General features: G+C 36.9%; 1 protein-coding gene across 2 annotated transcripts in view; it reads left to right on the top strand.

The window, feature by feature from the left end:
• PDE11A (phosphodiesterase 11A) overlaps positions 1 to 17,211 on the top strand; it is a 490,924-nt gene that overhangs the window by 280,338 nt on the left and 193,375 nt on the right. For both annotated transcript variants that reach the window (XM_033231025.1, XM_033231026.1), the window contains 3 exons: positions 591 to 666; positions 4,245 to 4,312; positions 5,257 to 5,349. In XM_033231025.1, the coding sequence (XP_033086916.1) occupies positions 591 to 666; positions 4,245 to 4,312; positions 5,257 to 5,349 (237 nt within the window). The remainder of the gene's footprint in view (positions 1 to 590; positions 667 to 4,244; positions 4,313 to 5,256; positions 5,350 to 17,211) is intronic.

Genomic DNA, 17,211 nt, shown 5'->3' on the forward strand with positions numbered 1-17,211 from the left:
GTATTTTAAATGCCACCTCCTGACATCTTTTGGGGTACGGAAGGAAAATCCTTAAACCTCTACATTTATCTTACCTTTTTTGTATATAGATTTGACAACATACATAATTATTTAGTAATAGTAAAAATATAGAGTATTAAAAGTAAATGTAAATATGACAGCATTATAGGCACAAATATTTTTTACTAACAAGTGTACCCAGTCAAAGATAAAAATTGATCACTGGTTTAATTAAAATGCTTTGAATACCCAGAGGAGAAACAGTTGCTGGAATTCTTATCTGGTGGTGTGGTCATGATCAAGATAGTTTTATGTTCAGCTCTCTATGGCTGCAGGGATTGGAGGAGGTCATGTTGGTTTGGGATTTTTTTGGTTGATTAATATTTGGCTTGGGTTTGATTTCTTTAGGATGTTCATTGTGATGAAGGAGGCAGGTGAGTGAGTTTATGCATTACAAAATTAGGTTACAGTGTATAAAATAACTTTTAAAAAGTTATTTTTGAATATCTGTTATGAAGAATGGAAAAAAATGTAAATAAAAAATGAATAGTTAATATTCAATTTTAATTGACTTCTTTCTTGTTTCCTAGGCGGACCAGATATCTGGTTTTCACATAAGATCTGTTCTCTGTGTCCCTATTTGGAATAGCAACCACCAAATAATTGGTAAGAGATGACCTAAATAGTTAAACTGCTTGAATAAAGAAACAGAAATTTGCTTTAAAATATTCCCATATTGATCTAATTAAACTAAAGAGCTTCTGCACAGCAAAAGAAACTACCATCAGAGTGAACAGGCAACCTACAGCATGGGAGAAAATTTTTGCAATCTACTCATCTGACAAAGGGCTAATATCCAGAACCTACGAAGAACTCAAACAAATTTACAAGAAAAAAACAACCCCATCAAAAAGTGGGCAAAGGATATGAACAGACGCTTCTTTAAAGCAGACATTCATACAGCCAACAGACACATGAAAAAATGCTCATCATCACTCACCATCAGAGAAATGCAAATCAAAATCACAATGAGATACCATCTCACACCAGTTAGAATGGCAATCATTAAAAAACCAGGAAACAACAGGTGCTGAAGAAGATGTGGAGAAATAGCAACACTTTTACACTGTTGGTGGGACTGTAAACTAGTTCAACCATTGTGGAAGACAGTGTGGCGATTCCTTAAGGATCTAGAACTAGAAATACCATTTGACCCAGCCATCCCATTACTGGGGATATACCCAAAGGATTATAAATCATGCTGCTATAAAGACACATGCACACCTATGTTTGTTGCAGCACTATTCACAGTAGCAAAGACTTGGAATCAACCAAAATGTCCATCTGTGACAGACTGGATTAAGAAAATGTGGCACATATACACCATGGAATACTATGCAGCCATAAAAAAGGATGAGTTCATGTCCTTTGTAGGGACATGGATGCAGCTGGAAACCATCATTTTCAGCAAACTATCGCAAGAATAGAAAACCCAACACCACATGCTCTCACTCATAGGTGGGAACTGAACAATGAAATCACTTGGACACAGGAAGGGGAACATCACACACCAGAGCCTATTGTGGGGACGGGGGAAGGGGGAGGGATAGCATTAGGAGATATACCTAATGTAAATGACAAGTTAATGGGTGCAGCACACCAACATGGCACGTGTATACATAAGTAACAAAGCTGCACATTGTGCACATGTACCCTAGAACTTACGTATAATAATAAAAATAAAAAATAAAAAAATAAAGATCACCTAGAGCAACAACAACAAAAAAAAGTAATGGCAAAAACTACAATTACTTTTGCACCAAAGTAATACAAAGTCTAATGAAAGTTCCCATCAGTACTTTTGTTTGTAATAACAAAAAACTGCAAACAACCCATATGTCCATAATAGTAGAATGGATAGATTGAGGTATATAGTCATTCAATAGAATACCAACACAGTAGTGAAAATGAGAGTAAATTTTTGCTATACAAACAATGTAGATTAATGACAGGAAAATCAAAAAAATAAAAAATAAAAATAAAATACTCCCATATCCTTTTTATGTGTTCCCTCTTTTTATGGCCAGGATTCATCAAACTATGTCTCACACTCTTGTATAATTTCATAAGCGCGGACTGCTAATGAATCAACACTCTCCACAACTTGAACAAATATTTATTAAGTTGAAAGAACCAATACATTTTAAAGTTGGAGAGAATCTGCGTTATCAACCAATAGAACTCTTTTATCTCACCCTGTGGAAATAGAGGCAGAGAGAGGGGGGAAAAAAGCCAGAGAGAGAGAGAGAGAGACAAATGACCTCAAGAAAGCCACAAAGTTAGTAGCAAGGTCAGGAATAAAACTCAGGTTTCCTAACTCCTAGTACAGACTTTCTTACTATGTTAATGTGTTTGCATCTGTGCTTTTATACATGGTGTAAAGGAAAAGGAAGAAAGAACATTCTCTATTGGACATAATACTGAGCATGCGTTTTCTGCCTGGGCAGTTCTGAAATAGGCCACATTTTCCTCACAATAAGGGAATCATGGGCAAAAACAGCTTCCAATTTTTCTCTTCCTCCATTCCCCTTTCCTTCTCCTCAAAAAACTCAGTTAGGAAAGCATCAAATTCAAGAAAGAAGCCCAGGCAAGGAGAATTCATGGTTGAAATAGAGAAGTCATGAAGGATGGAGGAATTAGTTGAAATTACTGAAACACAATAAAAATGTGACTTTTTTCCCTAAGAGACATAAGAACACTAATTCATTTGGTAACTGATGCATCTATTTGCCTCTCTCTGCTTCCCCCTAAAATTGCCTGTTAAAGTCTAAGACACTGCTGCTTATTAAAGGATTTAGTATTCTGTGAGTGTTTTTAAGATCTGAATTCTGAGATAATTTTTTTTCATTAGCTTAATCTGCATAAGAATATTGGTATGTTACTGAATATAAAGAATATTCTAAGATTTGGGGTCTAAGCCAAATCTTAATCTAATACAAAGACTTAAACTACATCATGCACAGAGTTTTAAATAAATTTATGTTTAAAGGAAAAGTCCATAGGAAACACCATGTGTTACCTGTAATCTCATAGTCCTACATTTCAATCCTAAAAGTAAACATCCATTATTACTTCAAGATTAGGACTGTAGTTTGCCTGGTTACATGCTAATAGTTTTGTGTTTCATTATTTATATATATGTCTTCTTGCATACGATGACTTACCTCCCTGATGGAAAGTTGGGTGTTTGTAAAAACACGAGCATACTTTAGAATTACAGCTAGTTTTGTGTGTGTGTGTGTACTAAATGGGGACACAGGCTAATGGTTTTCAAGACAGTTGATTTTTCTTGTTAAACTTGTGTATTTTGAAAGTCGTGCCCTGAAACATCTGATATAATACCAGAAGTGAACTTTGGAAAAAGTAATCACTCATAAATTACGTTTTTTAGAACTATATGTACCCCCTGGCAGCAGGAAACAGAACTGACTTTGCTTTGAAGGTTAACTGTATTATATCAACTTTTATTGCTTGTAGTAATTCCTAACATTTCTTGAATGTTTATTCTGAGTGAAGCAATGCGCTAAATGAACATTCTAACATCTCATATAATCTTCATAACCCTCTTAGTTAACATTTTAATCCCCATTTTACAGATGAGGAAATTGACTGCTAAAAAATTTAGGTAATGTGCCCAAGGTCACACACCTGATGTTGGAGTTGAAATTTGAACTCAGACCGTCTAAGTCCAAATCTTATGCTCTTAATCACAATGTCATACTGCCTCTTTCAAGTATTGTGCTTCAGATAATTTTATATATATATATATTCAGTTGAAATATATATATATAACTGAATACACACACATATTCAGCTACATATATACTCGGTTGTATATATAATCATGTGTGTGTGTATATATATATATATACACACACACACATACATATAATATATGGGGGATATATTAGACTTACTGTAACTAGTCATCTAAAATCAGATTAAAGCCTTGGTAGAACTCCAAACTTTACTGAGATCTAGTCTAAATAAATCGGCCTTAAAGAGAGACTGCATTGTCCTACATCTCAGATTTATTCTCATGAAATTGGCAGGCACTTGAGAGACCAGAGTTTAAAGTGAGTGCAGTTCCCTAAAGAAGGCATAGAGTTAGCTGTGGCTACTCTGTTAGAGAAACACAATGTCCAGTACTAAAAATGACCACATAATCCACTCTTTCCCCACAGGAGTGGCTCAAGTGTTAAATAGACTTGATGGGAAACCTTTTGATGATGCGGATCAACGACTTTTTGAGGTAAGAAAATAAGTTAATAAACCAAGGTTTATATGGAGTCATCAATAGTCCCCTGGCTGCAGCCTGCCCAAATTCTAAAAGACAAACAATTATTAATCAATTATTATTATACTTAAATGGAGGGCAAAATTTTCAGGAAGATTTAAGGAATATGTAAATGCTTAAGTGAGATTTGATCCTATTTTTTACGAACTGGATTATTTTGTAACCATCCATTATTTTTATCCTAATTTTATTACAGAATTGCCCTCTCTTTCCCCCAAAGTGTTATTTTCTTATTTTTATCTTGCTTGTGTGTGTTCAGAGTCATGAAACCCTGAGCCAGCTCTGCCAGGTGTACTGTCCTCACATTTCTCTTGTTTACATGCTTCCATTAATTCACTCCAGGCGCTCTAGCTGGAGAAGTTAGCCTTGAATGGGCTTCCTCATAGACTGTACCAGTAGCCAACATGAAGACCCATGATTATCTTTCTTTAGTCAAGAATACCTCATAGCTTCTTTATTAATGGTTCTAACTCAATCCTCCTTCCCCTTAACACTTACCTTATGGTTACATTAACTTGGTTTCTTTACCAAAGTATTTTATAGCCTAGCGACTAAAAGAGGTTGCTTTGGTTAAATAGAATGGATTAACTAAAATCAGTCCACAACCTAAATAAATTAAGAACCCATTTAAACAGACTGTAAGTATGTTTTTAAACATATGAAGTAGTTTCTCTACAATGACATTAAATTCATAATTTTTCCTCGTGTGCAGTGTGAGCTATAAAGTTGTCATATAACAATAGTAATTAAGAATTTTAATGTGCCTATTTTCCCAAGGCCTACCTCTGTGTACAATAAGATTGTATTTTCAGACCCATCCCTGGTGACTGCCTGCTTTCATATTAGATTTTGCCAATGAGTTGCTGCAATGTTTAATTAGCAGATTCGCCCTTTCCTAGGCTTTTGTCATCTTTTGTGGACTTGGCATCAACAACACAATTATGTATGATCAAGTGAAGAAGTCCTGGGCCAAGCAGTCTGTGGCTCTTGATGTAAGTACAGTATTTATGTCAGGTTTATATGCTGTCAGCTCTAATTTTATGAGAGAAAAAATTTCCCTGGTTATGGGGCTTAATTTCTCAAATTTTAATTATCTATTCATTGGGCCTTAATCATTTTAGGTTGTGGGTTTAAATCTCATGAGGTCCGGAGAAACACAATGTTGCATATAATTTCAGGGGTTCACAGATGCCCTGAAGCCCATTCATATAAGTACTATGTTTAGATGTAGATTTTTTAAATTACATTTATTAAATAGTGACAATCCAAAGATAATTTGGCAGGATTTCAAATTTATTTTAAACTTAGATTTGAATATATATAGATAATCTATAAAGTCACAACTTTTCTTATCATAGGAGAAAACTTCACTATGAGGATATATGACCTAGATGGGGAAAACTACTCTTGTCATTATCTGATTTCCTTTCTTCCTCCCTCCCCTAACACATGTCCCATCAAGAACCTCGACCTGTTCCCATATCTGCACACATGTCCTCTCAGACACTAACTTCCAAAAGAGCAGTTGTAATCTCAGATGCTTGTTTTGACTCAAGACTTATTTTTGGCCGGGCGCGGTGGCTCAAGCCTGTAATCCTAGCACTTTGGGAGGCCGAGATGGGCGGATCACGAGGTCAGGAGATCGAGACCATCCTGGCTAATACGGTGAAACCCTGTCTCTACTTAAAAATACAAAAAACTAGCCGGGCGACGAGGCGGGCGCCTGTAGTCCCAGCTACTTGGGAGGCTGAGGCAGGAGAATGGCGTGAACCCGGGAGGCGGAGCTTGCAGTGAGCTGAGATCTGGCCACTGCACTCCAGCCTGGGTGGCAGAGCAAGACTCCGTCTCAAAAAAAAAAAAAAAAAAAAAAAAAAGACTTATTTTTAATCTAGCTTCTGCTCTGTAGACTTTTTTTTTTCTGAGTCTCACTCTGTTGTCCAGGCTGGAGTATGGTGGTGCCATCTCGGCTCACTGCAACCTCCATCTCCTGGGTTCAAGCAATTCTCCTGCCTCAGTCTCCTAAGTAGCTGGGATTACAGGCATGCACCACCATGCCCAGCTAATTTTTGTATTTTTAGCAGAGATGGGGTTTTACTATGTTGCCCAGGCTGGTCTCGACCTCCTGACCTCAGGTGATCTGCCTGCCTTGACCTCCCAAAGTGCTGGGATTACAGGCATGAGCCACCACACCTGGCCTGCTCTGTAGATTTTGCCAAAGATTTTCTTTATATCTATGAAATACTTACTAAGTAGGCAAGATAAAATGTCAGTGCCAAGATGAAAGTATATAGAAGAGTATGATATAATACACATGAAATCTTCAAAGTATTCTATGTGTCAAGCCAGATATAAGAAGTAGGCAAACTGATGTTACCTGCACTGCTCTGATTTGAGATGTAAAAGTTGTAAAATTATAGTTATCTATCTATATGCTTTTAATTTTATGGCTAAATCATGAATTCTAGAAGCACGGGGATTTTTATTTGCAATGCCTAGCAGGGTGCTTAGCACAAAGGAGGGATTTATTGAATAATTTTTTAATGGAGGGTGGGAGGGAAAGAAGGAGGAAGGAAAGAATCCCTTCCCTTGGTAAGGGATGCTTTTTGTTCTTCTGAGACAGCCCTGCTTTGTTTATAAAAACAGTATCTATAGGATGAATCAATAAATGAGTGAACTGTAAATATGCAACCAACTGATGAGAATCATTAGTAGAGCATTAAGGGTTGTGTGCAGAACTGTTTTCAAATCCTGGATCTGTCACTCACCTCAACTGTGTGAATTAAATGAGATGAGGCATGTGAAGATGTTAATAAGCATTCAATAAAATCATAGCAATAATACTATTATTATTTGCAGTAGTATATTTATTACTGAGAAATCACCATGGATTGGGGGGAAATAGCAAAGGACAGGAATTTAGAACAGCAAATGTTGAGTTATACCTCCTTCACCATCATCAAATTCTCATCTCCACAGTGTTGCTTCACCCATTGTTTTTCAGTACCTGCAGCTATAAAAAGAAGGACACACCATACACTAGTCCTATCTAAATCCTACTTCATTATGTCACAGTATAATTAACACACAAAGAGAAAACATCTTACATATGCCCATATTCTCACTCCTCACCTACCTCTGGCACATCATCATCCTCTTGAGAAGGAGCTAGAATAACTGAGTTCCAGCATGAATGGCCATTTACCCCCAGATGGGAAGATTCAGTAAAAGTTATCACTCTTACTGGCACTACCCCTACCCCAATGAACCACAGTTACCATTACCTAGAAAACACTCGTGTACCCTAGAATTTCTGGCCATAGTCTCCTTACCCATGAATTGCTTATTTCAGTTCATAGTGAACACCTCTTGTTTATATAACTCAGATCCCTCCATCCTTAGACACAAAAATTATTACCGACTCTGACAAATCTCAGCCCAACTCTTAACCTTGCCACAATCTTAAACTTTCAAGAAGTTGACTTATAGGTGTTGACTTGTATGTTCCACATGCTTTATTTTGTGCCAGTGTCGAAAGTGGCATTCCCAGTCAGAATTATGGCGTTGCCATCTCGCTCTCACCGCTTCCTCTCTCAGCCAACTTCCACCCCACCAAGTATGAAATTCTTGACACTAGTGATCAGGTGGCATCCACCCCACTCCCTGGCCTGGGAATCCATATGCAAGAGTATCTGGAAGGATTTCTTACCCTGAGGACTTTATAAAGACAAAAAGTGATTTTTGAGAGCCACTAAACCCAAACTCAGGAATGAGATATACATATATTACAATATACATCAACTTCTGAATATATATTTTTAAATGTATTTATATATATTATATATGAATATGTGTAAGTGTAATATTTTTCTAAATATTTCTGTTAAAAGTATGTATTTGTAACTTGCTTAGTCCCATAAAAGATTTGAGCTACTTTATGAGAATATAAATGATCCAACAAATTTTTTAAAAAATAAAATAGTAATAACAGAACTGAGAAAGAGAGAAAGCCAGGAGGAACAGAATCAAATGCCATGTTATCCTTCTATCATTCCTATCCCTTCTTTCTGAGATCCTGGGCTAGCCCTTTGCCCTTTTCCATTGTGGCTAAGGAAAGATTCCCCACTCAGGTGTGCCCAGGTTCCTCTTCTCCTTGTGTGGTTTCATTTTTGCTTATTCTCTTCCATTATTGTCCTCCTTGACCTTGACCCCAAAACAGCTGTGTCTAAATGTAGCTCTTTCAGTCCCATAACCTTATTGCAGTGTCTTTTTTTTTTTTTTTTCAGTTAGCAACAAGAGTGGAGGGAAATAATCCATTCCACAGCACTCAGTGACAAAACCACCCTAGAATCTTTTCCTTCCTTAAAAAGGGAGCACAAGTAGTTCATGGCCTAGAAAGTTAATGGGAATATACGTCTTGCTGTGTTGTTCATGAGACTCAAGAAACAGCACCACACTGTTCTCTTCTGTCTTTTAAAAATCCTATCCCCAAAGCATTTTTTCATAAAAATACTTCCCTCTGTGGTACATCCTCTGAAAGTAAATATTCTACAGATAAATTCCCAGGAAAGACTAATAATCCCCACAAATGGGGCAGAGTCTCTAAAACACTCAGAGCTCACTGGAAGTACACTTAAAAAAAAGATAGGGCTTTACCTTTATTTTTTTCTCCCAAACAGCCACTGATTTCTGTATATTTATTTAATACTGGCTCCTTTTCCTAATGATTTTGTTACCGGGAAGTACAGGAATCCTCAGTTCATGTCTTACTTGGGAGAAAGAATTCAGCCAAGAGACCAATTAGTAATGTAAGCAAAAGATCTATTGAAAGAAAATAAAGAGTATAGAGTTTATTGAGGGAAGGACACTCCAAGAGAGGAGCAGGCTGGTCCAGCTGGAGAAACAGGAGTAGCAGCAGCAAGGGTTAGGTAGTAGCAGAGACAGTGCATGCTGAAAGATGAGGCAGAGCAGATTATTCAAAGGGGAATGAGCCAGCAAGAGCCCGAAGAGTTCTGTATTGTGGTTATTATGACAGACTGTTTCTTCAAGCTTCTGCTTCTGCCTCAAGTCTCTGCCTTTGTCTTTGTCTAGTTCCCACTTCTGCCTTAAGTTCCCACTTTTTCCCCCACCTAATTTCCACTCCTGATTTGTGGGATTCCCCCTTACTGTTAGTTCACATGTATGTGCAGGCCAGTGTTGGATACAAATTCTATATAATGCCTGCATTACTCATTATCACCACCCAAGGAAGGTTGGAAAGTGGTTAAATCTGTACTTATTCCACCTGTGTATCTCTTAGGAATTTCTCCTTTTTCCCTATTTCCCCCCTTAACAGCATGTAGCTAGCTACATTCTGACAGGTTAATTGCAGAGTGAGTGATTACTGGGAGTCTTAAGGGGCATCTCTTTCTGCATAGGTATTTCCCTTCCTCTCTGCTTACAGTTAGGATGCATGTTTTGGGTGGTCTCTGGGTTATGAGATTTTTCCAAACCTCCCTTTTCTCAGGGCACTCCCCCTCCTGCTCATAACTAGCTTATCTGCCTGCTCAAACAAGTTGAAATACCACATTAAATTATATAAATTCATATATATATATTTTTCAAGTATATTTCTTTACATGTTACTTTGTCCCATTGATCTACCTATTTCTAAACCAGAACTTCATTGCTTTAAGTACACTTTTAATGCAGATCTTGCTTTGTATCAGTATCCCCTGCAGAAGGAGGTTGCTGACTTTGTCCATGCAAAAGGCAGTGTAGGGAGAAGATTTAAAGTGTTGATTTTAGTATAAGCCTGATCAGTTAGTTAGGTTTGAATTCTGGCTCAGTAGCTATTGACCTTGGGCAAGCGACTTAACCTCTCAATCTTGTTTTATTCACATGTTAAATGGGTATAAGAAGTCTTGTTTTCCCCATAATATATACATCTACTATGTACCTACAAAAATTAAAAATTAAAAAAAATTTCAAGCCTGTTTTAATAGTTACAAAAAAAAAATACAGGGAAAGTGTTTAGAAAGAGTGTTTAGTTATAATTAGCACTTAATAAAAGTTAGTTGTTCTTACCACCCAGTGCATTTGGAGTCCTTAATCCTCACTGAGTTTTGTCTACTTAGCCCAAGATTTCTTGTAAGACTATGCTGACTGGAGAGCTATAGTTTTTTTCACCTGTTTTATCAGGAAAATCACTTCCTGCTTAAAGTCAGAGCTGAAAACAGATTGCCTCTTTCCTAGGTCTTTGATACATGCTGTTTAGTCACACCACTGAACATCCCAGAAGCATTGCAAGTGCAGCTGCTTCGGGGCGCTAGTGTTGGCTCAATGCAGGCCCATTGTCTAGAGCTTGTTACTATATATGTATCTGCAGAAAAGTCTAGGCCATAGAAATACAAAATTTACCATGTCAGAAACAGAACAGGTCTTTAAAAGCTAGACGGCTCCAAGGACAAAGCTTCCGCAAAAGACTTGCCATGCAAGGCAGTCCTTTCCCTGTTGTCACGTATTGGCAACTTCAGCTCATTTCATCCATAAACCACACATGGTGAGAAATAGAAATGTAAGCATATAAAACATTTTCTACTGTTCTGGCCTTTAAAAACTGGTGTGACTAATACATTATCCAGATTTTATTTAACAATTGAATTATCAACTCATTTATTGTGATGACTGATTTTCTTAATTTCTTGTAATTTAATTATACAATTCTATTGTTCAAATCCTTTATCCTAAATACATAAAATTAATATTCTAAGGCTCTTAGAGAGCAGAAATGCTCTTAAAGCTGAATAATGGAACAAAGAGGGGAATTTGCTATCATTTTTAATAACTTTAATTTTATGATCCTGATTTCCATTCTGCATGACCAAGAGCTTCAGAAGAGCTATTGCTAATGTATGTTCACATTTTCTGAGAGTAGAAATTCTTAGGTAAAAGGGGGAACCTTTTTCTAAAAGCCACAATCCTACCTAAAATACAAATGTAGATGTAGAATATAACTTCCTCATTTTGAACATCAGGAATTGTCCTTTGGGGTGTCATTCACAGTTATTGCAAATGAAGCCTTACCTAATACTGAAGAGAAATTTGCCAGAAAATATAATTCTGTGTGCTAAGGGACACTGCATACAGCTTTAGGATCAGAAGAGGGAAGAAATGAGGGTCAGACAGAGAGTAAGAAAAAGGCATATGCAATCAGGATCCAAGCCCCATTTATTCTACCTCCCCAAAGCCTCTCCCATCTATTTCTGCCTTTCCAATTGCGACAGCAACCATCTTACTTAAGGACTCCATTACCTCTGCGCTGGACAATTGCAATAACCTTCTACTTGTTCTTCCTAAAACATATTTTAGATTTCATCGCTCACCCACTCATAGACCTTAAATTACTTCCCCATTACCTATTAAAGTACAAATGTCCTGGACTTTGAGGGCCTCAGAAATCTCATACCAAGCTATTTTCCTACTCCTGGCTCTCATTTCTCTTCTTAAGAGTATTATATGCTACCTACAAACTCAATGACGTCATAATCTGAAGATCAGCTACCTGTTTCACTGCCATCTGATCTCCACTCTAACCTCCCCTCCACTTTTGTCATTCTCTGTTCCAATTATGCCATATCCACTCAAGATTTTCCCATCATTCAAAGCACAATGTAAATGTCATCTCCTCTATAAAACTCCTAATCCCTAACTTTTTTTGTTCCTCTGTTTGCCCTATATTGTCATTAATTATGAGTCTGTATGTTTACCTCTGCTAAAACCTATGTGCCTTGAAGTGTGTGATCATGTCTTATCTGCTTTTATTCCTTTCAGTAGTCTATATATAATTGGTACTCAGTAAAAGCATATTGAATAAATGAATGCATCCCACCACAAATAATCATTTTGTCTGCCATGGCAACATTCTGGAATGGAAAAGCTTGGGCTATGTTGGGAGAATTGACAGTCACTCTTAGTGGCAGTCTTGCTGACCACAGACTGGCATAACATCACCTCTGTATTCCTTTCCTCCTTCATAAGCCATGGGTACAAATACAGAGTTGCTTTTATTTGGGGAGGATGGTAGACCTCTTCCTAGATACCACCTTCCATGGGATATATCCTTAGATGAGCATGAAGAAGCCAATCCGACTTCCTGAAGGTAAGGGAGAAGGAGAGAAGTGGAAACAGTGATTCTTTCATCAGGAATCTTCTAAGCTCCCAGGAAAGATTTTCTCTCACTGGATGAAAGGGCTGGACTCAGAAGCTAGAAGTAGAATGCCACTTCATTCTTTCTCACTCCTCTTCCTTTGAACTTACTCTGGTAAGTCAGTCATCCCCATTCCTGTATAAACTCTCTAGCACCATTCCACCACTTTTTTGGCACACACAGATGGTAAATTGTCTCTGAGCTTCTTCCCTTCCCCTCATTTAGAAGCCTGTAGTCGGGAGAGAGACACAGTCATAGCTTCTTTACTCTTCCTCACTTCACCTCATCTCCCAATTCACGTACAGGGTTCAAGAGGTAGGTAGGATGAAAGGGCAAAGTCTTATGATTTCCTAACCTGATTTCAGGGCCATCTGTGAGAGACACCAACATTTTCTTTTTGTAACGAGCTGCTTTTCTAAATTCTTCAGAGAACCGCCTGGCCGGGAATCTCCCGTTAGCAATTACTTGTGGGTTTGCCTCTCCTGACTGTCAGCTTATAATCCATTCTCATTCCTGGCTTCCACTGGCCCATCGTGACCCTCCCTCTGTGGGGGCCAGCTCACTTCTCTAGGCAGTCCTGTTGGTGAAGGTTATTTTTTGTTGTTTTTGTTGTTGTTGTTTTAAAAGAGTGGTAAAATAAACACATGAAATTTATCATTTTAACTGTTTTTAAGTGCAAAGTTAGGTAGTATTAAGTACATTCACATTGTTGTGCAACCATCACCACTATCCAACTCCAGAACTTTTTCATCTTCCCAAACTGAAACTCTGTACCCATGAGACACTAACTCTCCACTCCCCTCTCCTCAGCCTGTGGCAACTGCCATTCTACTTTATGTCTGTGAATTTGACTACTCTAGCTACCTCATATAAATAGAATCATACAATATTTGTCCTTTTGTGACTAGCTTATTTCCCTTGGCATGTCTTCCAGGCTCATTAATGTAGCATGTGTAAGAATTTCCTTCATTTTTAAGGCTTGAATAATATTCCATTGTAAGTATACACCACATTTTGTTTATCGATTCATACACTAGTGGATACTAGGATTGCTTCCATGGTCTGATTCTTTTTCATGGGTCTTTTTGGGTCAGGGGAAAACTCCCTCAATTTAATGAGTCTTTACTCATTAAATTGTACAAACACAGGTCCCCTCAATGTAGCACTCCACTGTCTTCCCTCTGTCCACTAACCTTTACAATTTTTAGGTATGAATCCGCTACCAGTGTCTGCTAGGATGTCACATCCTGGGGAAATACATATTAGGTTCTCCAAGTCGTTCTGTAGAAGGAAGCTCTAAGAAACCCTAGCTAAGAAATCTTCCATATAAGGCTCTCTCATAAACTATTACCCTTTTCTTACACAATTCAGAGATGAACAGTGAGCAGCTCAGCTTGGAGGAGGTAGAGCTAGTTTGGGGCATTTTCTTTCCAAGTCCTGCATAGATTACCTAAATGGCTTAGCACCTACCTTTAGAATATAGTACCTGTTGTTCTAAGTTATAAACTCAGAAAGAGTTCCACTTAAACATCCTTTTATCTCCCAAAAAAGTTTTTCAGACCAAGTTACTGTCAGACAGTGATCTAGTGATTGTCTAAATGATAACTATCTACTCATGTTAATTCACAGGTACAAGGAATACCAAGCTGTCTATTAGAAAGCTAAATGTAACATGCCAGTAGATACAGAATTGTTCTCATTTGTCAATTCTTCTTTACTGAAAACATGTTAGACTAGGTAAATATTTCTTTCTCCATTGCCTACAAATTAGATATTTCAAGATTCTCCACTATTGACATCAATATCTCACTTCATCCCTCTATGAAAAAACCTAGATTTATTAGTGTTTTTCAAATATATCTTGAAATTTTTATTCTGAAACTTTTTTCCATTTCCTTAAAGTATTTCCTAACAAACCTCAAATTTCACCTCTTTCATTAATGTTTTCTCACCTACCCCAAGAGATGTGATTGTTTCTTACTTTTAATCTCTTTATAAAAGGGCTATTGACACATTAAAAACTGTTATTTTAGTTAATCTTCATATATAAATAGTTTACAAAGACTAGTGAAAACACCAGTAATTATATAGATATTTGGTATGAGGATAAATATTAGATAGTTTTTCTGAGGATTCTTGGATACTAAGTGTAATCCATATACAATATTTGTCTTACTTGTTCTTTTAAAAATGTTTTTGCCAGGCATGGTGGCTCATGCCTACAATCCCAGCACTTTGGGAGGCCAAGGCAGGAGGATCACTTGAACCCAGGAGTTCAAGACCAGCCTGGGCAACATGGCAAAAACCCAACTCTATAAAATACAAAATACAAAATTAACCAGGCTTGGTGGCATGCGCTTGTAGTCCTAGCTACTTGGGATGTTGAGGTGGGAGGATTGCTTGAGCCCAGCAGGTCAAGACTGCAATGAGCTGTGATCATGCCACTGTACTCCAGCCTGGGTGACAGAGGCCCCTGTCTCAGAAAAATAAAATAAAATAATAAAAACAAAAATGTTTTAAAATTATAAGAACAATGCAATTGTTATAGAAAATGTACAAAGTGTTTAGAAGAAATAAAAATCAGTGGTAACCTACTACTTAAAGCTAACTACCTCATCATTTGGATTGACAATTTTTTCTTTCATTCAGCCCTTTTAAGATACCACTGTCTTTTGGCTTCCATTGTTACTAGTGAAAAATCTGCCATTATTTTTGTTGCTCCCTTAAATGTAATGTTTTTTTCTTACTGCTTTTCCTTTTAGATCTTTTTCAGTCATTTGACTATGATGTACATAAATGTGTTTTACTTTATGTTTCTTATGCTTGGGGTTCACTGAATTTCTTGAATCTAAGAGTTGATGACTTTCACTGATTTCAGAAAATACTTGGCCAATATCTTTTCAAAGCTTATTTTTTCCTATTCTCTCTCTCTTTCTGGACCCAGTTACATATATGTTGAATCAAATGATATTGGCCCACAGTTCTCTGACACTGACATTCTTGAGTTCTATAAATTTTGACTTGGTTCCTTTTTAAGGTTTCATTTCTCTGCAGAAACTTACCAACTGTTATTAATTATATCCACTTTTTCTTCTATAAATTGTTCTGTATATTCTAAAATTTCTCATATAAATTTTTAACATATAATTCTTTATAATTGTTATTTTGGATTCCTGGTCTTTAATTCTAACATCAAGGGCATCTGGAAGTCTGCCTGTATCAATTATTTCTTCTCTTGATTACAGGTCACATTTTTCTGCTTCTTTGCATGTATTCGTAAGTATTTATTGCATACCAAACATCTTGTATAGAAGGACAAAAGTAGATAATACTTTTACTAGCTTTGTTTGAACTAAATAAAATTTTTTGTTTTGTCCTATTTCTCATAAAGAGGATATGTGATTTTTTAAAAATCTCAGACAGCTAGAATGAGAGGCTGATCATAAAAATTTGACCATCTGCAATGCTTTAGCTGGGGATTGGCTGAAGCTTTATATTAGTTTCAGTTTATTTCTGCTTTAAAAAGAGATTGTGAAGATTTCTCTTTGCCCTTCAACCCAATCTCAACTACCCAGGCTGCATTGAGTGACTGGTCACAATCAGGATTTGAGCTGGGTTTGAAATGCAGCTAGAGTTCATTTCAGTTCTCTTTGGCATCAACTCCAGCAGGGCCTTGAACCTTACTCATGTGCAAGAATGTAAGATTTCAGTTTTCTGGCCCTGCATTCATCATCAATTTCACAGCAAAATTCCTGTGGCAGAGAATTTTTTAAGCCAAGAGATTTACTTTTGCATTTGTGGCTCTTCCAGATATGAGTCTGTTTGCCAACCCACACTATCATTTGAAAAATTGCTAGTTTTTCTCCTTTTACGAGTTGCTCTATGATGGCAGGCTCATCTCTCCACTATGTAAACAATTGGTCCCAGGTATGGAAGCAGTCACTGCTCTTTATTGGTCTACAAAAAGCTTCTCTTGACTGGAATTTTATTTGTTTAGACTTCTCTTTGTCTCACACTCACTCTTTAACAGCTTTAAAATGAAGCATGATTTTTAGTTTATCTCTTTTTTCTTGTTGTTATGAAGGCAGTGATAATCTTTTGAGATCTTCTTTACCTATCCATAAGTTGAAACCACTGGCCAATCCTTTCTGTTTTCCACTGCTGACCTGAATGTATCAGATATTAGCATTTTTGGTAATTTCATGATATTTTGTCAGGAAGGAAGTTAAACATGTTTTTAGTCTATCATCAATCTCTCTCCTTGAATTGTTAATATTTCTTGTTTTATACATTTTTATTCCATATTATTTACAAAAACAGGTTTAAGACCATGAGATGTTTCTTTTATAGATTTAAATTTACTCTTTTATTTGATTGGTTTGACCTTGGAATCAACTTAGTTTGAAATCAATGTTGTTATCTGTGCTTTCTCTTTTGTTTTACTTATTTTCTGGATACATTCATTCAATGAAAATTTCCTATTTCTATTTCCTATTTCCCAGCATTGTGCTGGGCACTGGAAATAAGGCAGTGAGAAAGGCAGACTTGTTTCTGCCTTAAAGAGCTTAGAATGTGGAGGCGAACAAAAAAAAAATCATGCAAACCAGAATATAGTAACAGTTGTGATAAATTCTTGTAAGGAGAAAATACAGGAGGCCATAAGAGCATC

This window comes from Trachypithecus francoisi, unplaced genomic scaffold (assembly GCF_009764315.1).
Source record: "Trachypithecus francoisi isolate TF-2019V2 unplaced genomic scaffold, Tfra_2.0 Lachesis_group13, whole genome shotgun sequence".
In the NCBI taxonomy this organism is placed as follows: Eukaryota; Metazoa; Chordata; class Mammalia; order Primates; family Cercopithecidae; genus Trachypithecus; species Trachypithecus francoisi.